The 25,395-nt window shown below is 42.6% G+C and overlaps 3 protein-coding genes across 3 annotated transcripts; all 3 read right to left on the bottom strand.

Moving 5' to 3' along the window:
* Positions 1-552: 552 nt before the first annotated feature.
* Positions 553-1,911, bottom strand: LOC120035081. The gene is made up of 3 exons (XM_038981850.1): positions 1,200-1,911; positions 929-1,010; positions 553-739 (listed from the first exon to the last, which is right to left on the bottom strand). The coding sequence occupies exons 1-3, from the start codon at positions 1,899-1,901 to the stop codon at positions 621-623; spliced, it is 903 nt and encodes a 300-aa protein (XP_038837778.1). The 5' UTR covers positions 1,902-1,911; the 3' UTR covers positions 553-620.
* A 1,582-nt stretch (positions 1,912-3,493) lies between these two features.
* On the bottom strand, positions 3,494-5,481 carry LOC120034744. Its single transcript, XM_038981348.1, has 4 exons — positions 5,016-5,481; positions 4,592-4,902; positions 3,562-4,180; positions 3,494-3,502 (listed from the first exon to the last, which is right to left on the bottom strand). The coding sequence occupies exons 1-4, from the start codon at positions 5,025-5,027 to the stop codon at positions 3,494-3,496; spliced, it is 951 nt and encodes a 316-aa protein (XP_038837276.1). The 5' UTR covers positions 5,028-5,481.
* Positions 5,482-19,003: 13,522 nt separating this feature from the next.
* Positions 19,004-24,181, bottom strand: LOC120034659. The gene is made up of 5 exons (XM_038981252.1): positions 23,501-24,181; positions 23,077-23,387; positions 19,661-22,661; positions 19,390-19,471; positions 19,004-19,190 (listed from the first exon to the last, which is right to left on the bottom strand). Exons 1-5 carry the CDS (start codon positions 23,510-23,512, stop codon positions 19,072-19,074), a joined length of 3,525 nt encoding a protein of 1,174 aa, XP_038837180.1. The 5' UTR covers positions 23,513-24,181; the 3' UTR covers positions 19,004-19,071.
* Positions 24,182-25,395: the final 1,214 nt, after the last annotated feature.

The following is a 25,395-nucleotide window of genomic DNA, read 5'->3' as shown; positions in this document are numbered from 1 at the left end:
TTGCTCTGACATACACTGTCAACTGCTGGACCTTATATATTCAACATACAGATAACATCTCAGAGGGTTGATCTAGCTGCAGATAGCTAATTCTCCTCTTTGTGTTTTCCCCTTGCTGCTAATAAGCTCTTATCAATCTAACTAAAGGAATAGAGAACATCTGGTTATCTGACGGTCTATGCAGCAACTATTGTATTAGAGTCAAGCTCTGGTTATTATATTTTACTAGACAAGTCAGTTAAGAACAAATTCGTATTTACAATGACAGCAGGTTAACTGCCTTGTTCAGGGGCAGAATGACGGATTTTTACCTTGTCAGCTCAGGGATTTGATATAGCAACCTTTCGGTTACTGGCCCAACGCTCTAACCACAAGGCTACTTGCCACCCCAAGTCCTGCCAACTCAAAAACTGCACAATAAATGTGTAACCAAGGGGGAACTAGCACATTTCTCTGAGAAAAGCTGCTTCAGTGCTACCAATCATCCAAAACACTTGAAACTCTTGTAAAATAATTTGCATTTATTTGATCAAATAGACTTTGAAAGGGTAAACATGCAGAAATTCCTCTTGTCAAAAGTCTTGCTGTTACAAAAGTAGTTCTTCATGCAGCGTAACAGGTTACAGGTTCTTCTTGGTGAAGCGCCTGAATGGCTTCATCATTGCTGAAAAGACCCTGACAATCAAGGATCGTTTTTTGATAGGCTGAGATATGGAGGGAGAAACCTCTCCAACTGGAGCTAGAAACACAAGAGAAATGGATGGGGTAAGAGAGAAAGAGAAATTGAGCGAGAGAGAGAGAGAGAGAGAAATACAGTATAATAATTTTGAAAAATAACAGTGCTATGAGTTTGGTAGGCATACTCTATGTTTCTAACACACACCTAAACAAAACTACAAGCTATAGCAGAGCTCTAAAACATCCTTACCTATGCAATGTCCATCAGTAGAGGGAATCTCAGTCTGTTCCTGGACTGAATGGCAGTCCTTTTTGTTTTCTCTCTTGGAACGCTAACAGGAGAAAGGTAAAGAAAATGGTACAGAGAATAAATAAATAAATAAATGGAACACTTCTGAATCCAAGGCAACAATTTAGTGATGAATAAAACATATTTATCGCATGTATGTGTCTTATCATAGCCACATCAATAACATCAGCACCTAACTGGAACAAAAAAAAAAGCTAACTCCCTGCTATACCTTGAAGTGGATCCTGAGTTTGGTCATTGAAAAGCAAAGGAAGCTCCTTCTTGCTTTCTGCTCAGCCCCCCTCTCTGTCTCAGCCTGGTCTGATGGGTTTGTTGCAGCAGAAGCTGGTCTTGATGCCTCCTTGCATCCCTGTACCAGCTGCTGGGTCAAGGACTTTACCAGGACTCTGTCAAATGCAGGGTCCTGGGAGGAAATAGCTGCTTGCAGGGTGTTATAAGAGCCAAACTCCTCCATGAGGTTTTTATGTACACCTCTGAACACCCTGTGGATGTGCAGGTTCTGGGAATATGGCTGTGTCCTGGAGAATCTGGATGCAGCACAGAACTCAGACAGGACTGGTCTGATGAGTTGCTGAGATGTTTCTGTCATGTCTGCTGCCTGTTGGGAGGGTCCATCTAGGGCTGAGGGTCTGATCTTCGATAGCAACCGTATCACCAGTATGGTGACCAAACACATGACATCATCTTTGCTGGAGTCCATCAAGTACTGCAGTAGGAATGCAGTGGCACTGCTGATGTCCGGGGTGATTAAGAGCTCCCTCAGATGGCCAGAGCTGCTGGGGATGCACACCTCCTTCTCTTCAATGTCAATCCCATCTCCCTTTGGTACCAAAGAGGTTCCCTTGCTGGTGAAAGACGGAGTGGATGATCGAAAAGAGGCTTTAGCACTCGGTGGTCGGCTGCTGTCAGTCATTGGACTGTTACGATGCAGGGGTTCATCTGTGTGTGCCATCATCTTTGTCTTTAGGTCACTTGTAGAAATCTCTGGCATTTTAGAGTCCCTTATGTCGATGCAGGAGCTCCTGACTATGGGGCAGGTCAGATCAAAAGGCACTTCGTCAGGGATGGGAGTGCCAGGGAGGTTGATCTCTAACTCACACTCTGACCTAGGACCCTTTGAAGAGCTGGACAAGGAACTACGACCCTTTAAAGAAGTGGACAAAGATGAACAGGTTCTAGGGATGTCTTGGCAGACTTCTTCACTGTCATCCTCACTTTTCTCAACCTCCTTCAGCATAGTTCCTACCATATCGTTGATCTGAAGGAGCTCCCTGGAATTCTTCATTCGCCCTAAGTTTGAGATTTCACTCTGGATAGCAACCAGGATTTCCCCAAGGGTCTCTTTGGAAGAAGCATTTTCTGTCCTTTCGGATCCGGATGGCTTCAGCCCTGTGAAGAAATCCTTAAGTGTGTTCTTCATACTGACGCAGATGGTCTTAGCTGTTGACCAAAGCTTCTCCTCTGATATTTTAACACTCAATTCAGTATCATCCAGTTGGGAGCCCCCGTGGGAGCACTGCGAAACTTTCCCACTTCTTTCCAGTAGCACAGTGCCAGTGGACTCATTTTTCTGGAAAATAGTCGCCATTCCTTTGACAAAGGTTTCCACTAATCCAGAGGCTGTATTTTGAGAGGACATGGAGGCAATCTCTGATGGCGAGCTAGATGATAAGCCAGCCTGCGGACTTTTCTGAAGACCAGAATGGCTGATCTGTGTGATAAAGGAATGACTGGATCTCATCAGCACTTTACTCACTGCCTCTTCTGCCTGAGTCTGAAAGTCATTGCTAGAGAGCTTCTTAATGCTCTGAATCAGACTAGTAGAGGACTGTGATTCTGACACTCTCTTCTGAGCTCAGTTGAGAACATTGAGTACTCACACTCAAGTCTTCATTGGGTGAGGGTGACTGGGAAATAGTATAGTCATCAAGCTCTGATAGGACACCATCAACCAACCAACAAGCCTCTAGGGACTCATCAGATGAACTGACAACGTCCAAGGATTTACTCTCCACTTTTGATAACTCTGACTTGTAGATGGAAAAAACACTGCTAAGAACTTCTTGAGTACTGGTATCCAGATTGGAGAGACAGAGAGCTGATATTGGTTGGCTCTCACTGGGAACTCTACTAAGTTTGGTGCTGGGTAACTGGACCTCAACAGTTGAAACAGTTGCCTTTTCCAGGGTGTCTGAAGACTCCTGAAGAGAAGCATCCTTAGCCACACCTTCTTCTCGAGCGGATAGAGTTAAAAGGTCCCTCAGCTTTGCTCGTATAAGGCCGTAGAGTGTGCGGGCTGGAGAGAAGGTTATCTTCTGTGAAGACCCTGTTTTGTGGTCATTTACAGGAACTGGCCAATCAACTGCTTCACATGTGCCTTCAAATGATGCTATCGTCTCCATGCCTCCCACAAATGCCTTAACAATCACCGTGGCAGTGGAGGTTACAGATGTCAGGGCTGTAGAGCTGGTATTCAGGGGTGCTTCAGTAAAGCTAGGAGCAGCACTAGAAGGCCTAGAGGAAGGAGCCATGCCAGAAGAGCTGCTGACTTTCCTTGTAAGGATGGTGCTCACCGCCTTGAGGGCTTTAGACTGAAAGTCGGGGCTAGAGAGGGTCTGAAGCTTTCTGGCCACCACACTGGTAGAGGATCCAGTCTCTTTGGGAAAGTGAGTGGTTCCTTCTTTCCCAGATGGACACTCAACATCAAGGTCACATTGAAGATTGGTCAGAAATTTAGACCCCAAGATTGTCATCTTCTTGGCCAGGTCCTGTGCCATTTTGTCCATTGTGCCGACAATGGCATCCAGCACATCATCGGTCACAGGGTCCATGAGGGGCTCGATAAACCCTACCCACTCTGGCTCAGACGTTTTGCTCTGTAGCTCGGCCAGGATCTGCACCGAGGCTACCCGAATGACCTCCTTGCCTGCTGCTATGTCCTGACTGTCCATAGGGGGGCAACTCCCCGATGTGGCCTGAATGGCCACTGAGAGGCCAGAGTTAAGCTGGTGTACTACCTCCCCCACGATAGCACAGCTCAACTCGGAGGAGCTGGAGGAGGTGGGGTTGGAGTGACCCTCAACCAGGGATATCAGGAGGCTCTCTTCCGTTACCCCAAAAAGAGCCTTCAGAGGCTCCTCCATGAGGGGAGCCTCTCTAGTTGCAGGCAAGCTCTGCAATGAGGTCTGGGACCTTGAAGATAAACACACAATCACCACTTATGCCATGCAAATGTGACCAACTGGTATCTTATCTGGGTCATTAGTGAGCCTGAAAACCAAATTAGAGCAATGATGGTTTACTTCTCATACCATCGTAGTTCTAGAAGCCTAAAGCCAACTGACACCATTTTTTGCCTGATTTTTATGTTTATACGACATCAGAATATGACTAATTCTGAAAGGCATGTACCTGATCTATTTATTCATAGATTACTTTATGGCTTACCCAGTTAAAAATGACTTGCACCTGGACCCACCCCCTCAGGGGAAACATTTCTGACCAGAACTTAAAACTACAAGGTATGAATTCCAAGTTAATAATTTATGATAATAATTTCAAGACCTGACCCATACTTAAGTTCAAATATTGCTGTGAACATACCTCTTAGGCGACCAGCATGATGATGAGGTTCTGCGAGTGGATTTTTGGCGGCACCCTGCACTGCCATTCCTCCTCCTCTCCTTAGTCCAGTAGTTCATCTCACTGATCAGCAGCCTTTTCTCTCTCTCATCCAGACTGCCTAAGGAATCCTCAGACCCTGTCAGAGAGCACTGGGATTCTGGGGAGGTTGCCCCACTCCTCAGGTTCACCCCCATGATACGAGCTAGCGCTGGTAGGAGAATGCGGAGGGCTGTCTGGGTCACGACCTTAACAATCTTCAGACACAGCATGGAGAGCTGCTCGAATGTCAGCTATGACCAACAAAAAGAGTAATGTTTTTGCCAATCAACCAATTCCATGACACCATTCCCTATATATCTATAGTGCACAACTTCTGACCAGAACCTTATGTGGAGAGACTTACGTTATTTTTCATGCCATGCTGAATCACTCTCCATTGGCTAGAGAAAAGAAAAGAAAGGAAACATATTTTAGCTGCACACTGGTGTTGAGTTAGTGGAGTCACTAGATAGCCATGTTAGGGATAATAAAAGTGTATTTAATTAAGCTATTAGCAAGTACATGAGTCATTTTGTTCTTGATTTACAGCAAGAGTTAGGGGTGTGGTTACAGTGATGTTAGGGTTAGGTGTAGTGTTTAAAATCCCATTTGTGGTTAGAAGGTGCACTATGACTATAAATTCAGATAAGTTGTATGTGAGGTTGGAAAAAGACATGGAACTTGCTCATCAGTTAGACTCCTCAGGAAAGAGAGGAGGATTGGGGCACAGCATGTCCCAATCTTGAGAGAAGGCATTAGAGTCCTCTGAGCCTCCTTCTCCAGCTGCTCAATGATAGATCCCCTTTCCCGGAAACCACACCCGGGTGTCTGAGAAGACTCTGGGAAATCGCAAAGAGAAATCTAAAGTTGAATCTGAACTTTATTCCTAATTTCCTTCACCTTTAGTGATTTGATTGCACTGGACAGGTTAAAGCACATCTCTCTGCGGGCCTCCACTATATTGCTTTCACCTATATACACTGCTCAAAAAAATAAAGGGAACACTTAAACAACACAATATAACTCCAAGTCAATCACACTTCTGTGAAATCAAACTGTCCACTTAGGAAGCAACACTGATTGACAATAAATTTCACATGCTGTTGTGCAAATGGAATAGACAAAAGGTGGAAATTATAGGCAATTAGCAAGACACCCCCAAAAAAGGAGTGATTCTGCAGGTGGTGACCACAGACCACTTCTCAGTTCCTATGCTTCCTGGCTGATGTTTTGGTCACTTTTGAATGCTGGCGGTGCTCTCACTCTAGTGGTAGCATGAGACGGAGTCTACAACCCACACAAGTGGCTCAGGTAGTGCAGTTCATCCAGGATGGCACATCAATGCGAGCTGTGGCAAAAAGGTTTGCTGTGTCTGTCAGCGTAGTGTCCAGAGCATGGAGGCGCTACCAGGAGACAGGCCAGTACATCAGGAGACGTGGAGGAGGCCGTAGGAGGGCAACAACCCAGCAGCAGGACCGCTACCTCCGCCTTTGTGCAAGGAGGTGCACTGCCAGTGCCCTGCAAAATGACCTCCAGCAGGCCACAAATGTGCATGTGTCAGCATATGGTCTCACAAGGGGTCTGAGGATCTCATCTCGGTACCTAATGGCAGTCAGGCTACCTCTGGCGAGCACATGGAGGGCTGTGCGGCCCCACAAAGAAATGCCACCTCACACCATGACTGACCCATCGCCAAACCGGTCATGCTGGAGGATGTTGCAGGCAGCAGAACGTTCTCCACGGCGTCTCCAGACTCTGTCACGTCTGTCACATGTGCTCATGTGCTCAGTGTGAACCTGCTTTCATCTGTGAAGAGCACAGGGCGCCAGTGGCGAATTTGCCAATCTTGGTGTTCTCTGGCAAATGCCAAACGTCCTGCACGGTGTTGGGCTGTAAGCACAACCCCCACCTGTGGACGTCGGGCCCTCATACCACCCTCATGGAGTCTGTTTCTGACCGTTTGAGCAGACACATGCACATTTGTGGCCTGCTGGAGGTCATTTTGCAGGGCGCTGGCAGTGCACCTCCTTGCACAAAGGCGGAGGTAGCGGTCCTGCTGCTGGGTTGTTGCCCTCCTACGGCCTCCTCCACGTCTCCTGATGTACTGGCCTGTCTCCTGGTAGCGCCTCCATGCTCTGGACACTACGCTGACAGACACAGCAAACCTTTTTGCCACAGCTCGCATTGATGTGCCCTCCTGGATGAACTGCACTACCTGAGCCACTTGTGTGGGTTGTAGACTCCGTCTCATGCTACCACTAGAGTGAGAGCACCGCCAGCATTCAAAAGTGACCAAAACATCAGCCAGGAAGCATAGGAACTGAGAAGTGGTCTGTGGTCACCACCTGCAGAATCACTCCTTTTTTGGGGGTGTCTTGCTAATTGCCTATAATTTCCACCTTTTGTCTATTCCATTTGCACAACAGCATGTGAAATTTATTGTCAATCAGTGTTGCTTCCTAAGTGGACAGTTTGATTTCACAGAAGTGTGATTGACTTGGAGTTACATTGTGTTGTTTAAGTGTTCCCTTTATTTTTTTGAGCAGTGTAGATACTATCTTCTCAGATCAGTGCTGATGAATTTGAACACAACCTGCACCCAACATTAAGTAATCTCGGACCTGCACCAATGCTGCTGTCCTCCTCCACGGAAGTCTTCTTGGCACGGCCACTGGACTTACGTTTAGCCTACATGACAACAGATTATAGGTCTCATAGCAGATCTAAGGTCAGTGTAGTGTCTCCTAATGCTTTAAGGTTAGGATTTAGTGATAGTAAACTAATCCTAGATCTGTGCCTAAGTAGGCAGAGGATGTGTAAAGGACAGCATATTTCTTACCTTGCCTCCTGTCCTGTTCTTGTTGGTCTCATGTGTCTCTGTTTCCTCCTTCATATTCTCCACAACTTTATTTTGGTCATCCGGATGATCCTCCCAATTCACGTTCTGGTGGATAAATGAGAGGTCAATATCAGTCCAAGGTTGTGACTTTATGAAATAAATGATTCTCTCCTATTTCAAACAAAACGGCAATAGTGGTCAGATTTCAGTCCATGGATCAAACCAGTGAGACCTATTGCTGTGGTAGTGACCTACTATATTGTTAGTAATTTCTCCTCTAAACTCAAAATAGGCTAAATGAACCATACCTTGCTGTCGTCTGACATGATGTGTAGCTTATTGTTGTAGGCTGTTTAGAGGTAATACTAATACTTCCTTTGAAAAAACGTCAGTGAACCATCGGCAGACAACTGAAGTGAATATGAACGTCCTTGAATTATGCCAAAGCATTGTTGAATACTCGATTCCGATTGGCTGAAGCCAGGGCATTCTTCAAAGATGTCATACACACATGATGTCACAATTAGGCCTAAGTCTAATGTCTATATGAATTGTCAATGCCATTAGAAAACAGATCATAGCTTGTCAAAGTTCTGCCAAACGAAAATATTTGTAAGTGCACGTTGTTGCATGTAATTTATGGTTTATCAAGCATCCTCATTCATCACCATGCACAAACACGTAACTCGCTGCAATCCATTAGCTACAATTCTGAGGTTGCAAAGCTGCAAAACTAGGACATGCAATAAATTATAACCACTTGCACTTACAATAATTTAAAATCAATGACGTTCTGGGGGGCTTTAACTATTTCAGCACTATTGTCCGCTGCATAGTGCTGACACGTTTCTAGGCGTCAGGGGACCGTGCCATGGTGCTGAAATGTTTCGAGTCTGGGCAGCACCTGAGACCGCGGCATGGTGCTGAAATGGAGCAGGGCTCAGTTCTATGGGTATCTCATGCGGATTTTCCTGCTAGCCTATGTATAACGATACTATAATTACATTATTTTCATCCATCCGTCAACACAAATGGCATGTCAACGTTTCCCAAATAATAATGCAATGAAGCCAAGCCGAGATGTATGATTCTTCATCCAGAGGACGAAGCACCACTGTATCATCTAAAACCTTCAGAGAGATCCCTTAAAACTGCAGTATAAATTCTCCACAGCTGTTATGGTAGCTAGGTAATTTAGCAAGACATGGACGAATCCAACACATAGCGTTTCTACTGAGGTGACTGACTGTCATGTTGTTGCTAGTTCTAATGACGCTATTAAAACAAGAATAGTTATTTGTAATTGCTCTGGGAGCTAGTTATTGCAGAGCCCAGCTACACATCCTGCTTGCTGGGCTCATTATGGACAGCCAATGAGCAGTTCAGGTGAAAAAGTCATCCAGATCTGATCCCTAAAGCATACATGCTACTAGGAAACTGTAGCAACCTGCCGGCCTGCACAATCCTCCATGGCACTAATGCTACACGCGCAGTATGGTATGCTAACATCCCACAACAATTACCCAATTGAATTACTTGCCTAAACTTCCAATCATACTTATTTTCTAATATCAACCAAGGTTTCTGCACTTAAGTCAGACTTGCTATTAGAACAAGATGGAATTAGGAAAACTCTAAAGCTCGTTAAACGTAGGCTAAAATTAACCTTACCTGGCTGTCGTCAGCCATTATGTGTAGCCCGTTAATTAAGGGTCTGCGCCTCTAATACTGTAGCTGTTCTGATAGGCTACTGTAGCTGTTCTGATAGGCTACTGCAGCTGTTCTGATAGGCTACTGCAGCTGTTCTGATAGGATAATGTAGCTGCTCTGTAACTGTTAAACTAGTCTAATCTAATCTATCCATTGAAAACCCGTCAGTGAACCGTCCTCAAACACAATGAACTGATGTCAATATGGAAACTAACCTTCCCATAAAGATATCAAATACATGACGTCAGATATGCCTAGAGGTGTTGTTGACTTAATCAGAATAAGGATGGAGGCCAAGATGGCGTCGCTGTGAGAGGGAGTGTTTTCTCGCTCTTCAAAGCAATATTGAGGGTTAGGTGGTTAACAGTCAAATATTGGCTATTAATATTGAAAGAAACTAACGATAACTTTTTTTATGGACATGGGATAAGTTTAGAGTTAGTTTTTGTCAAGTTGAATGGGAAGAACACGACAGAAAGACAAAAGTAGACGAAATATCCAAGTCTCGCAGAAGACGGCTGACATGCTAGCTAGCCACAACGAGAACCAGAGCAGCATGGATACACAAGAAGCCGCGAACTCAAGCAAGAGAAAGAACAAAACTGACCAGGATGAAATCCTTGCAACCTCTTTACCTCAGACCCCAAGTAAAAATCCACCGGTGAAAAAAGTAAAAGAAGACATTTCCATGTCTGAACTTTTCTCTGCAATCCAGTCCCTGTCTACTAAACAAGACGCCACGCTCTCCAAAGTGTCCCTCATAGAGCGGGCTACAGAAGAAACATCAAAGAAGATCGATCATTTGTCAGAAACTGTCAATCAACTACACAAAATTGTGAGCGAGAACAAGGATAAGATAACGTTCCTAGAGAATGAGCTGAAGAAAATTGTGAGGTTCTGAATTATGCACTACAACCCAATACTATATGTGATTGTGATTGAATACTCAATGTGATTGAATATTAGCAACTGTTGGCCTGGGCGCCTGGGTGTCTGTGCGTGTGTGCTGGAAGTAACAGTTAGCCCCAGATAAGTGTGCTGGGAAGCTGTGGTTAGCCTTGAGCGAGAACAGTGGGCTTTGTATACAGGTGCAAATAGCTCAGACAATGTTGCAGAGCTGTCTGACCTCAGTCTCTGGGGTAAGGGAGCGTAATCTACACAGCAACAGCGCCGGGACACCAAAGAGCGCAAAGAGGATAGGACTAGCCTGAGCGCCGGCGATAGGCTGGGTGAGTCTAAACCACGCCCAGTCTCTACTCTGACAGGCCGGCTCGGGAGCGGGAACTATCTCTGTCATGAGTATATTATAATGTCTTTGTCAGGAACAAGTCAGTTCTCTGTATGCCCTGCGTGGTGTTACAGTGAGCCCGTATATACGGAAGTTGCATTTGCCATTTATTACTTAGTTAATAAAAAGTACATAGCATACAATTAGTGACTCATTGTCATACTTGTCCTTATGCCAGATTGAATTGACGCAACCCTAACAAAATGCAATCCAAAAATAATGAGCTGTGTGAGAATGTAGCTGAACTTCAAAGGTACTCTCGCAGGTGGAATCTGAAAATCCAAGGTGTGAAAGAGGTAGAGGGAGAGGATATTAGAGAAGTAGTCATTAATATCCTGGGAAAAGTGGCACCATGCATCAAAGACAGGCTAAGAGACGTGATTGATGTGGTACATCGACTTGGGAAACGAAGATCTGATGGACCCCCTCGCAATATCATCTTGCGCTTAACTATGCGCCATTACAGGGACATCATATGGAAAATGGCCAAGGGGAACAAGTTTCTGGACGAGAAGAAACTCCGCATCAAAGAAGCTCTGATACCGCAGGATCAGGCTGCCAGAGAGAAACTGGCCGCTTATACAGAAGGCGCGACAAGAGGGAAAGAAGGCGGGGTTCAAGGGCCCACACGCGTTTATCGAAGGAAGAATGATTACTGGGTAATGTGAACGCTGCGTGTAACACATCCGGTGTCAGGATAAATAAAAAGCCAGGTCTGCTAAGTTTCTTTAATTATGTTTAATTACCGCAAACAATGAATGGCAAATGCAATTTTCGTATATACGGGTTCGCTGTATCACCACGCAGGGTTAACAGGGAACTGGCAGGAAGTACGTAAACAGCTGTTCTTATACCGTGATGACGTAGTTTCAACGCGTCTGTTGGCCTATCACAGTAGAGGCTGGGCGCGGTTTAGACTTTGCCCCGCCTTTGCTTTGCGTTCCTTTTGTCCACATCTGGTTGCTGGGTAGATTAGATCCGTCTTGTGTCTGTCGATTCTACACTGAAACAGTTCCTAATATGGTATTGTCCAGTATTCTAAACTCCTGGTTGGTCTAGAGAGATGCACCCCTCCCCTCTCCAGACTGTCCACAGCTTTTATGGCCTGTGTTGGTCAGTCCTTACACCTACACACACACCCCCCTCTGTATTGTTTGTGTTTGTGTGTAACAAAACAATATTCATCTTCAACCAATATGCTAACAGCCTATAGTGCATAAACATAAATCCTAACAGTAACTCTGTTGACATTAACCAAATTGGAACTGTGAGTACTACCATGAGTACAGTTAATGTACTGCCAATTATACATGTACCGTTTGAACTACAACTGATGAACACTTGCCAAGAAAAGGAAGTAAATAGATTTGTTATTCTGTTAACCACCGCTACCTCAGCTGAGCGTAGTTTTCCGTCGGAGTAATCCTCTCAAGGTTCACTGTTTGTTTTATTGTTCACGTTAATACTTGTTATCTAATTTGTGTTCTTTCTTTTTTAATGCAGGAGTTCGTTTTCAATTCACTCAATATCGTTAGTCTGAATGCTAGGGGTTTGAGAAATCCTACAAAAAGGAAAGCTTTATTTTTATACTGTAAACGCAGTAACGCAGATTTTGTCCTTCAGGAAACTCATTTGGGTGAAAGTGATTTGAAATTTTGGAAAGCACAATGGGGAGATATGGCCTATTTCAGTCATGGATCAAATCATTCTGCTGGTGTTTTGACACTTATTCACAAGTTTAAAGGTGACATTCTAGAACCCTTTTTACCCAATTTACCAGGAAAGTACAGGATTTAAGCAACAAATACTCAGAGGCTTTTCTAATTATTTCAGGAGATTTTAATGAAACACCTGATGCATCTGCTGATCGTTTTCCTCCTAGAACGAGTCAAAACCCTCAAAATAGTAACATTATTACTACATTATGCAAGGATCTCTGTGTTGAGGATGCCTGGCGTTATTTCAATCCGGATGCTAAGGGTTATACCTGGACCAACAAAACTATGTCACGTAAATCTAGAATAGATTTATTCCTAATTTCCCCTTTTTTGTTACAATTTGTTATAGATGTAGATCATCAGTTGGCTCCCTTTTCTGATCATCACTTGATTTCGCTGAATTTACAAGCTATTAAAAAATTAAAAGGTACTCGAGGATATTGGAAATTAAACAATACACTTCTTAAAGATACTGCTCTCATTGAAAACATCAAATCATTAGCTAAAGATATTTTTTGCAAGAAAAGACTTGGGTCATGGAAGTAGATGGGAATTTTTCAAATATAAAGTCAGAGTGGTAGCCATTAAACGCACCAAAGAGCTGATGCAATTAAAGAACCATAGAGAAAAGGAGATGATGAGCAAGCTTGACAGTTTTCTAAAGAAAGATAATCTATCTGAAGAATTAACAATGTTTTATGCAAAGATCCCATTACAATATCATCATTTGTCAATTCCTTTTATGAAAACCTTTACAGCTCTCAATTTCAGGAAGATGGTTGTGAAAGCTACATTTGCCACATTCAGAATTATGTCCCTGTAATTGAGGATGATTTCCACTCAGTTTGCGATTCACCTGTGTCAATTGGAGAAATTAGAGAGGCTCTGAATTCAATGAAAAAAGAGAAATCACCTGGCCCCGATGGCCTGTCAGTTGAATTCTATAGACAGTTTTGGGAGTTGCTAGAAGACCCGATTTTCAATATGTTTCAAGATTGCATTAAAAATGGGGAAATGGTCTCCACTATGAAACAGGGCCTTATTTCATTGATTCCGAAGCCTGATAAAGACCCTTCTCTCATTGACAATTGGAGACCAATTACTTTATTAAATGTTGATTACAAATTGATTGCTCTGGTTTATGCCAAAAGATTAAAGAAAGGAATAGATACCATTATAAATGAGACTCAAACAGGATTTATGAAGGGCCGTCACATAAGCTCTAACATTCGTTTAGTCTTGGACCTTATAGATTATTCAGATGCAATTGACTCAGATGCGTTTGTCCTATTTCTGGACTTCTGTAAAGCCTTTGACACAATTGAACATGAATTTCTCTTTTACTTTTTGGATTTGGTGAAAATTTTATTAAAGTAATTCGCATGTTTTACAAAGATATAAATAGTTCTGTGCTACTAAACCTTAATACTTCCAAAAGATTTAGTATCAACAGAAGTGTACGACAGGGATGCCCAATTTCACCATTTTTATTTATTTTGGTTGTGGAACTTCTGTCTCTAGATATTCTGAATGATGCAAATTTGTATGGCTTAACCATTTTTAACAAAGAAATCAAAATTTCCCAACTGGCTGATGATACTACTCTTTTCTTAAGAGACAAAGACCAGGTCGCACATGCCCTTAATGCTATAACTGCATTTTCTATTGCATCAGGATTAATGCTGAATGTTTCTAAATGTGAAATCTTATGTTTATTTGACCCTGATGATAAAGAAATTGAAAATATTCCTGTAAAGGACTGTGTTAAATATTTAGGAATACATCTGTCAAAAAACCACTTAGTCAGACAACATTTGAATTTCTCTCCTAAAATTAAGAGAACTAAAAATATATTTAATAATTGGCTACAAAGAGATCTTTCTATACTTGGGAAAGTACTTCTGTCCAAGGCAGAGGGACTGTCTCGTTTTGTGTACCCCTCATTATCGTTATGTGTAAATCCATCTACTTGTAAAGAGATCAATAAGACCTTTCTTGACTTCATCTGGAAAAATAAGTCTCACATACTAAAAAAATCTGTCCTTTCTAACAAAAGAGCTGAAGGCTGTCTAGAAATGTTGGATTTTGTTGACATAAATAACACTTTCAAGATAAACTGGTTGAATTTTTTTTTGATCGATACTGATTCAATATGGTATTTCATTCCAAATAATGTGTTTAATAAATTGGGAGGACTTCAATTTTTACTGAAATGTAATTATATTCCTGAAAGATTACCTGCTAAATTGGCTAGGTTTCACCAACAAGCTTTACTGGCCTGGAAAATATGTTTCCTGCACAATTTTTCCCCTCATAAAGCTCTTTTGTGGAATAATTCAGACATAACTGTAAGGAATAAGTCATTGTTCTACCCCAGCTGGCATGAGAGGAATATTGACTTTGTTCTTGATATTTTTGACAACAAGGGTAATATTCTCACATATGAACAATTTATAACATTGAAAGAGTTTCCAATACCTTTCAGAGAGTTTATTTCTGTGATCAAAGCCATTCCCAGTGGTCTAACTACACTTATGAAAAGTCATCTTAATTTTGGGAATGATCACAAAGTTTATCCAGAACTCAGATTGGAAGGTGTGGGCTTACTTGAGAGATCTTGTTGTAATAAATATATAAGACAAATTCTTCATTCACAAAACCAACTTACACCGAGAGGAAAGTTTTTCTGGAACTTGCTTATTCCTGACATTGTCTGGAAAAATGCATGGTTAACTTCTTCTGGCTGCAAGCCCGACGTCGGTACACTTATGACAACAGCCAGCTCAAAGTGCAGGGCGCGAAATTCAAAATATATATTTTTTTAAATATTTAACTTTCACACATTAACAAGTCCAATACAGCATATGAAAGGTACACATCTTGTGAATCCAGCCAACATGTCCGATTTTTAAAATGTTTTACAGGGAAGACACAATATGTAAATCTATTAGCTAACCACGTTAGCAAAAGACACCTTTTTTTACTCCACCAGTTTTTTACTCTATCAGTAGCTATCACAAATTCGACCAAATAAAGATATAAATAGCCACTAACCAAGAAACAACTTCATCAGATGACAGTCTGATAACATATTTATTGTATAGCATATGTTTTGTTAGAAAAATGTGCATATTTCAGGTATAAATCATAGTTTACATTGCAACTACAATCAGAAATTGCACCGAAAGCAGCCATAATATTTACAGACACCAACGTCAAATACCTAATTACTCATCATAAAACATTTCTGAAAAATACATAGTGTACAGCAAATGAAAGACAGGCATCTTGTGATTCCAGACAATATTTCCGATTTATTAAGTGTTTTACAGCGAAAACAAAATGTAGCGTTATATTAGCGTAGCCACAATAGCCAGAAACACTTGGGCGCCGACGACCAGTTCACATGCACGACAGATATATGAAATAGCATCATAAAATGTTTCTTACTTTTGCTGATCTTCCATCAGAATGTTGGACAAGGTGTCCTTTGTCCAGAACAGTCGTTGTTTGGATTTAGAACGGCAACTTTCCCTCTTCAATTAGCATGCACACTAGCCAAGTGGCGCGAATCTCTCCATGTCAACAAACGGAAGAGAACGGAACACGGCAAAACTCCCGAAAATTTTTCAATAATCTGATGAAACTATATTGAAAAAACATACTTTACGATGATATGGTGACATGTATCAAATAAAATCAAAGCCGGAGATAATAGTCGCCTATTACGGCAGCTAAAGAGAAGGCAATCCCACTGTCCACGTCGCGCTCTTCAGAGTACCGAAAATGGGGGACACGTCATTCCAAGATGATGTGTTCCATCTCAGACCAAGATAATCACCTCATTTCTTCTCTCACAGCCTCTTGACATCCAGGGGAAAGTGTATGACGTGCATGTATACTAATAGATCTCATGCCCATTTATAGGCAGGAAGTAGAAGAGAGCCTCGGTTTCAGGTTTTAGAAACTAGAGAGTGTTTTCTATCCAATAGTAATAATAATATGCATATTGTACGAGCAAGAATTGAGTACGAGGCCGTTTAAAATGGGCACCTTTTATCTGGCTACTCAATACTGCCCCTTGCAGCCCAAACAGGTTAAGGCCTTACAAATACTTTATACCAAACAAAGTTAAGGAAGTGCACTTCAAAATTTTACATAAGATATATCCATGTAATGCTATGATTTCCAAATTTGTGGCTATTGATGATATCTGCGTTTTCTGTGAAAAAGGTGAGAATCTGTCTCACTTGTACTTTGAATGTAAATTTGTGTCAGAATTTTGGGAAAACCTTGCAAAGTACTTATTTACCATTATGAACACTGCCTATATTTTTAACATAAAATATATAATATGTTACTATTGCAATGATAACAAAACCACTGAAATGATTGTTATTTTTTTTTAAATTCTTGTTGCCAAATACTTTATACACAAACAAAGATTCCAAAATTCTATACCAAAATTACCAATTTTTCTGATTGAATTTAATTATCTTATTAAAACATTAACCCTAGTGAATAACAACAAGAATAACATCTTCATGAATCATTATAATAAGATCTTTTCAGAGTGAATATAATTGCACTTAAATTGTTTATTTTTTGTATTTTATTTTATTTATATTTTTTGTATGTTTGAGTATTGTTAATACCTGTGTTTGGTTTGCTAGAAATGTTTAATGTAACAATGTAAGTTTATTTTTGTATTATGAATTAAAAAAGAATAAAAATAAAATAAAAATACTTAATCAGAATACATATGATAGTGTTACAGTACGTGCTGTTGACAACCTACCCCGAACTCAAACAGGAACATGGATTTTGTGAAATCTGTTGTGAATGTATAGTAATGTTTTTACAATTGTATAACTGCCTTCATTTTACTGGACCCCATAAAAAATAGCTGCTGCAGCTAAAGGGGATCCACAATAAATACAAATACAAACCCAATGCACCATGATAACACATGCATCAACTTGTTTTGACAGATCACATGGGATATGACAGTTCCTGATTCTGAGATATGGAGACAGTGTTCATGGAGAGTGTTCATGGAGACAGTGTTCATTGTTCATTTTACATGATGGATATATGCTACTCCATTTCATACAATCAATCATCAATCAGTACAATTTATTTATAAAGCCCTTTTTACATCAGCAGATGTCACAAAGTGCTTATTCAGACACCCAGCCTAAAACCCCAAATAGCATGCAATGCAGATTTAGAAGCACGGTGGCTTTGAAAAACTCCCTAGAAAAGCCGGAACCTAGGAAGAAACCTAGAGAGGAACCAGGCTCTGAGGGGTGGCTAGTCCTCTTCTGGCTGTGCCGGTGGAGATTATAAGCGTACATGGCCATTAAGGCCAGATTGTTCTTCAAGTACTGTAGTTCAAAGTTCTTCATAGATGACCAGCAGGGTCAAAAAATAATGTGGTTATAGAGGGTGCAACAGGTCAGCACCTCAGGAGTAAATGTCAGTTGGCTTTTCATAGCCGAACATTCAGAGGTCGAGACAGCAGGTGTGGTAGAGAGAGGGAGAGAGAGAAAGAGGTGGGGGAGAGGGAGCGAAGATCGAAACAGCAGGTCCGTGACAAGGTATCACGTCCGGAGAACACACATGCCTCTTCATGTGATACATGATGTTTGGCTGTGCTGTGTGAAGTGTTATCTTATGGGTTTGGTGATTGTTCTGTGTGAAGCCGTATTCTGCATTGCATCATGGAATGTGATGTGAAATCCCTGGGCCGATGGCTGTTGAAGCTACTCCACTGCACTGCTGCTGTGAGCAGGAGTGGGAGAGAAGCCATGCTTTTATTAGACTCTTGTTCTGTCACTCATTCCCATGCCTCTCCATCTCAAAGGCTGACAAATATTTTGAAGAGTGGTTAAAGAGGTGGCTGTGTGCACACACACTCAGACTCCAACTCTATTTATAGGTTTGTCTTATTCCAGAATACACCCATAATTGCGATTCACACAGTATGGTTCTATGTTTTCCACTCTGTGATTAAAAGTAGTTCTCAGAATAGAGCATTCTTGAATTGACCAAAGCCCTTCTCCCCCGATTGCTCAGTTTGGCCTGGCGGCCAGCTCTAGGAAGGGTCTTGGTGGTTCCAAACTTCTTCCGTTTAAGAATGATGGAGGCCACTGTGTTCTTGGGGACCTTCAATATTGCAGAAATGTTTTGGTACCCTTCACCAGATCTGTGCCTTGACACAATCATGTCTCTACGGACAATTCCTTCGACCTCATGGCTTGATTTTTGCTCTGACATACACTGTCAACATACAGATAACATCTCAGAGGGTTGATCTAGCTGCAGATAGCTAATTCTCCTCTATGTGTTTTCCCCTTGCTGCTAATAAGCTCTTATCAATCTAACTAAATGAATAGAGAACATCTGGTTATCTGACAGTCTATGCAGCAACTATTGTATTAGAGACAAGCTCTGGTTATTATATTTTACTAGACAAGTCAGTTAAGAACAAATTCTTATTTACAATGACAGCAGGTTAGCTGCCTTGTTCAGGGGCAGAATGACAGATTTTTACCATGTCAGCTCAGGGATTTGATCTAGCAACCTTTCGGTTACTGGCCCAACACTCTAACCACAAGGCTACTTGCCACCCCAAGTCCTGCCAACTCAAAAACTGCACAATAAATGTGTAACCAAGGGGGAACTAGCACATTTCTCTGAGAAAAGCTGCTTCAGTGCTACCGATCATCCAAAACACTTGAAACTCTTGTAAAATAATTTGCATTTATTTGATCAAATAGACTTTGAAAGGGTAAACATGCAGAAATTCCTCTTGTCAAAAGTCTTGCTGTTACAAAAGTAGTTCTTCATGCAGCGTAACAGGTTACAGGTTCTTCTTGGTGAAGCGCCTGAATGGCTTCATCATTGCTGAAAAGACCCTGACAATCAAGGATCGTTTTTTGATAGGCTGAGATATGGAGGGAGAAACCTCTCCAACTGGAGCTAGAAACACAAGAGAAATGGATGGGGTAAGAGAGAAAGAGAAATTGAGCGAGAGAAAGAGAGAAAGAGAGAGAGAGAGAAATACAGTATAATAATTTTGAAAAATAACAGTGCTATGAGTTTGGTAGGCATACTCTATGTTTCTAACACACACCTAAACAAAACTACAAGCTATAGCAGAGCTCTAAAACATCCTTACCTATGCAATGTCCATCAGTAGAGGGAATCTCAGTCTGTTCCTGGACTGAATGGCAGTCCTTTTTGTTTTCTCTCTTGGAACGCTAACAGGAGAAAGGTAAAGAAAATGGTACAGAGAATAAATAAATAAATAAATGGAACACTTCTGAATCCAAGGCAACAATTTAGTGATGAATAAAACATATTTATCGCATGTATGTGTCTTATCATAGCCACATCAATAACATCAGCACCTAACTGGAACAAAAAAAAAAGCTAACTCCCTGCTATACCTTGAAGTGGATCCTGAGTTTGGTCATTGAAAAGCAAAGGAAGCTCCTTCTTGCTTTCTGCTCAGCCCCCCTCTCTGTCTCAGCCTGGTCTGATGGGTTTGTTGCAGCAGAAGCTGGTCTTGATGCCTCCTTGCATCCCTGTACCAGCTGCTGGGTCAAGGACTTTACCAGGACTCTGTCAAATGCAGGGTCCTGGGAGGAAATAGCTGCTTGCAGGGTGTTATAAGAGCCAAACTCCTCCATGAGGTTTTTATGTACACCTCTGAACACCCTGTGGATGTGCAGGTTCTGGGAATATGGCTGTGTCCTGGAGAATCTGGATGCAGCACAGAACTCAGACAGGACTGGTCTGATGAGTTGCTGAGATGTTTCTGTCATGTCTGCTGCCTGTTGGGAGGGTCCATCTAGGGCTGAGGGTCTGATCTTCGATAGCAACCGTATCACCAGTATGGTGACCAAACACATGACATCATCTTTGCTGGAGTCCATCAAGTACTGCAGTAGGAATGCAGTGGCACTGCTGATGTCCGGGGTGATTAAGAGCTCCCTCAGATGGCCAGAGCTGCTGGGGATGCACACCTCCTTCTCTTCAATGTCAATCCCATCTCCCTTTGGTACCAAAGAGGTTCCCTTGCTGGTGAAAGACGGAGTGGATGATCGAAAAGAGGCTTTAGCACTCGGTGGTCGGCTGCTGTCAGTCATTGGACTGTTACGATGAAGGGGTTCATCTGTGTGTGCCATCATCTTTGTCTTTAGGTCACTTGTAGAAATCTCTGGCATTTTAGAGTCCCTGATGTCGATGCAGGAGCTCCTGACTATGGGGCAGGTCAGATCAAAAGGCACTTCGTCAGGGATGGGAGTGCCAGGGAGGTTGATCTCTAACTCACACTCTGACCTAGGACCCTTTGAAGAGCTGGACAAGGAACTACGACCCTTTAAAGAAGTGGACAAAGATGAACAGGTTCTAGGGATGTCTTGGCAGACTTCTTCACTGTCATCCTCACTTTTCTCAACCTCCTTCAGCATAGTTCCTACCATATCGTTGATCTGAAGGAGCTCCCTGGAATTCTTCATTCGCCCTAAGTTTGAGATTTCACTCTGGATAGCAACCAGGATTTCCCCAAGGGTCTCTTTGGAAGAAGCATTTTCTGTCCTTTCGGATCCGGATGGCTTCAGCCCTGTGAAGAAATCCTTAAGTGTGTTCTTCATACTGACGCAGATGGTCTTAGCTGTTGACCAAAGCTTCTCCTCTGATATTTTAACACTCAATTCAGTATCATCCAGTTGGGAGCCCCCGTGGGAGCACTGCGAAACTTTCCCACTTCTTTCCAGTAGCACAGTGCCAGTGGACTCATTTTTCTGGAAAATAGTCGCCATTCCTTTGACAAAGGTTTCCACTAATCCAGAGGCTGTATTTTGAGAGGACATGGAGGCAATCTCTGATGGCGAGCTAGATGATAAGCCAGCCTGCGGACTTTTCTGAAGACCAGTATGGCTGATCTGTGTGATAAAGGAATGACTGGATCTCATCAGCACTTTACTCACTGCCTCTTCTGCCTGAGTCTGAAAGTCATTGCTAGAGAGCTTCTTAATGCTCTGAATCAGACTAGTAGAGGACTGTGTGATTCTGACACTCTCTTCTGAGCTCAGTTGAGAACATTGAGTACTCACACTCAAGTCTTCATTGGGTGAGGGTGACTGGGAAATAGTATAGTCATCAAGCTCTGATAGGACACCATCAACCAACCAACAAGCCTCTAGGGACTCATCAGATGAACTGACAACGTCCAAGGATTTACTCTCCACTTTTGATAACTCTGACTTGTAGATGGAAAAAACACTGCTAAGAACTTCTTGAGTACTGGTATCCAGATTGGAGAGACAGAGAGCTGATATTGGTTGGCTCTCACTGGGAACTCTACTAAGTTTGGTGCTGGGTAACTGGACCTCAACAGTTGAAACAGTTGCCTTTTCCAGGGTGTCTGAAGACTCCTGAAGAGAAGCATCCTTAGCCACACCTTCTTCTCGAGCGGATAGAGTTAAAAGGTCCCTCAGCTTTGCTCGTATAAGGCCGTAGAGTGTGCGGGCTGGAGAGAAGGTTATCTTCTGTGAAGACCCTGTTTTGTGGTCATTTACAGGAACTGGCCAATCAACTGCTTCACATGTGCCTTCAAATGATGCTATCGTCTCCATGCCTCCCACAAATGCCTTAACAATCACTGTGGCAGTGGAGGTTACAGATGTCAGGGCTGTAGAGCTGGTATTCAGGGGTGCTTCAGTAAAGCTAGGAGCAGCACTAGAAGGCCTAGAGGAAGGAGCCATGCCAGAAGAGCTGCTGACTTTCCTTGTAAGGATGGTGCTCACCGCCTTGAGGGCTTTAGACTGAAAGTCGGGGCTAGAGAGGGTCTGAAGCTTTCTGTCCACCACACTGGTAGAGGATCCAGTCTCTTTGAGAAAGTGAGTGGTTCCTTCTTTCCCAGATGGACACTCAACATCAAGGTCACATTGAAGATTGGTCAGAAATTTAGACCCCAAGATTGTCATCTTCTTGGCCAGATCCAAGAGGATGTTGAAGTCCTGTGCCATTTTGTCCATTGTGCCGACAATGGCATCCAGCACATCATCGGTCACAGGGTCCATGAGGGGCTCGATAAACCCTACCCACTCTGGCTCAGACGTTTTGCTCTGTAGCTCGGCCAGGATCTGCACCGAGGCTACCCGAATGACCTCCTTGCCTGCTGCTATGTCCTGACTGTCCATAGGGGGGCAACTCCCCGAGCTGGCCTGAATGGCCACTGAGAGGCCAGAGTTAAGCTGGTGTACTACCTCCCCCACGATAGCACAGCTCAACTCGGAGGAGCTGGAGGAGGTGGGGTTGGAGTGACCCTCAACCAGGGATATCAGGAGGCTCTCTTCCGTTACCCCAAAAAGAGCCTTCAGAGGCTCCTCCATGAGGGGAGCCTCTCTAGTTGCAGGCAAGCTCTGCAATGAGGTCTGGGACCTTGAAGATAAACACACAATCACCACTTACTTATGCCATGCAAATGTGACCAACTGGTATCTTATCTGGGTCATTAGTGAGCCTGAAAACCAAATTAGAGCAATGATGGTTTACTTCTCATACCATCGTAGTTCTAGAAGCCTAAAGCCAACTGACACAATTTTTTGCCTGATTTTTATGTTTATACGACATCAGAATATGACTAATTCTGGAAGGCATGTACCTGATCTATTTATTCATAGATTACTTTATGGCTTACCCAGTTAAAAATGACTTGCACCTGGACCCACCCCCTCAGGGGCAACATTTCTGACCAGAACTTAAAACTACAAGGTATGAATTCCAAGTTAATAATTTATGATAAGTATGGGTCAGGTCTTGAAATTATTAAGTTCAAATATTGCTGTGAACATACCTCTTAGGCGACCAGCATGATGATGAGGTTCTGCGAGTGGATTTTTGGCGGCACCCTGCACTGCCATTCCTCCTCCTCTCCTTAGTCCAGTAGTTCATCTCACTGATCAGCAGCCTTTTCTCTCTCTCATCCAGACTGCCTAAGGAATCCTCAGACCCTGTCAGAGAGCACTGGGATTCTGGGGAGGTTGCCCCACTCCTCAGGTTCACCCCCATGATACGAGCTAGCGCTGGTAGGAGAATGCGGAGGGCTGTCTGGGTCACGACCCTAACAATCTTCAGACACAGCATGGAGAGCTGCTCGAATGTCAGCTATGACCAACAAACAGAGTAATGTTTTTGCCAATCAACCAATTCCATGACACCATTCCCTATATATATATAGTGCACAACTTCTGACCAGAACCTTATGTGGAGAGACTTACGTTATTTTTCATGCCATGCTGAATCACTCTCCATTGGCTAGAGAAAAGAAAAGAAAGGAAACATATTTTAGCTGCACACTGGTGTTGAGTTAGTGGAGTCACTAGATAGCCATGTTAGGGATAATAAAAGTGTATTTAATTAAGCTATTAGCAAGTACATGAGTCATTTTGTTCTTGATTTACAGCAAGAGTTAGGGGTGTGGTTACAGTGATGTTAGGGTTAGGTGTAGTGTTTAAAATCCCATTTGTGGTTAGAAGGTGCACTATGACTATAAATTCAGATAAGTTGTATGTGAGGTTGGAAAAAGACATGGAACTTGCTCATCAGTTAGACTCCTCAGGAAAGAGAGGAGGATTGGGGCACAGCATGTCCCAATCTTGAGAGAAGGCATTAGAGTCCTCTGAGCCTCCTTCTCCAGCTGCTCAATGATAGATCCCCTTTCCCGGAAACCACACCCGGGTGTCTGAGAAGACTCTGGGAAACCGCAAAGAGAAATCTAAAGTTGAATCTGAACTTTATTCCTAATTTCCTTCACCTTTAGTGATTTGATTGCACTGGACAGGTAAAAGCACATCTCTCTGCGGGCCTCCACTATATTGCTTTCACCTATATAGATACTATCTTCTCAGATCAGTGCTGATGAATTTGAACACAACCTGCACCCAACATTAAGTAATCTCGGACCTGCACCAATGCTGCTGTCCTCTTCCACAGAAGTCTTCTTGGCACGGCCACTGGACTTACGTTTAGCCTACATGACAACAGATTATAGGTCTCATAGCAGATCTAAGGTCAGTGTAGTGTCTCCTAATGCTTTAAGGTTAGGATTTAGTGATAGTAAACTAATCCTAGATCTGTACCTAAGTAGGCAGAGGATGTGTAAAGGACAGCATATTTCTTACCTTGCCTCCTGTCCTGTTCTTGTTGGTCTCATGTGTCTCTGTTTCATCCTTCATATTCTCCACAACTTTATTTTGGTCATCCGGATGATCCTCCCAATTCACGTTCTGGTGGATAAATGAGAGGTCAATATCAGTCCAAGGTTGTGACTTTATGAAACAAATGATTCTCTCCTTTTTCAAACAAAACGGCAATAGTGGTCAGATTTCAGTCCATGGATCAAACCAGTGAGACCTATTGCTGTGGTAGTGACCTACTATATTGTTAGTAATTTCTCCTCTAAACTCAAAATAGGCTAAATGAACCATACCTTGCTGTCGTCTGACATGATGTGTAGCTTATTGTTGTAGGCTGTTTAGAGGTAATACTAATACTTCCTTTGAAAAAACGTCAGTGAACCATCGGCAGACAACTGAAGTGAATATGAACGTCCTTGAATTATGCCAAAGCATTGTTGAATACTCGATTCCGATTGGCTGAAGCCAGGGCATTCTTCAAAGATGTCATACACACATGATGTCACAATTAGGCCTAAGTCTAATGTCTATATGAATTGTCAATGTCATTAGAAAACAGATCATAGCTTGTCAAAGTTCTGCCAAACGAAAATATTTGTAAGTGCACGTTGTTGCATTTAATTTATGATTTATCAAGCATCCTCATTCATCACCATGCACAAACACGTAACTCGCTGCAATCCATTAGCTACAATTCTGAGGTTGCAAAGCTGCAAAACTAGGACATGCAATAAATTATAACCACTTGCACTTACAATAATTTAAAATCAATGACGTTCTAGGGGGCTTTAACTATTTCAGCACTATTGTCCGCTGCATAGTGCTGACACGTTTCTAGGCGTCAGGGGACCGTGCCATGGTGCTGAAATGTTTCGAGTCTGGGCAGCACCTGAAATGGATGGTGGTTGGATGGATGGATGCATGGTGCTGAAATGGAGCAGGGCTCAGTTCTATGGGTATCTCATGCGGATTTTCCT

Source organism: Salvelinus namaycush, chromosome 42 (genome assembly GCF_016432855.1).
Source record: "Salvelinus namaycush isolate Seneca chromosome 42, SaNama_1.0, whole genome shotgun sequence".
Classification (NCBI taxonomy): Eukaryota; Metazoa; Chordata; class Actinopteri; order Salmoniformes; family Salmonidae; genus Salvelinus; species Salvelinus namaycush.
Note: the sequence above shows the minus strand (reverse complement) of the source record. Positions and strands in the feature narration are given on the sequence as shown.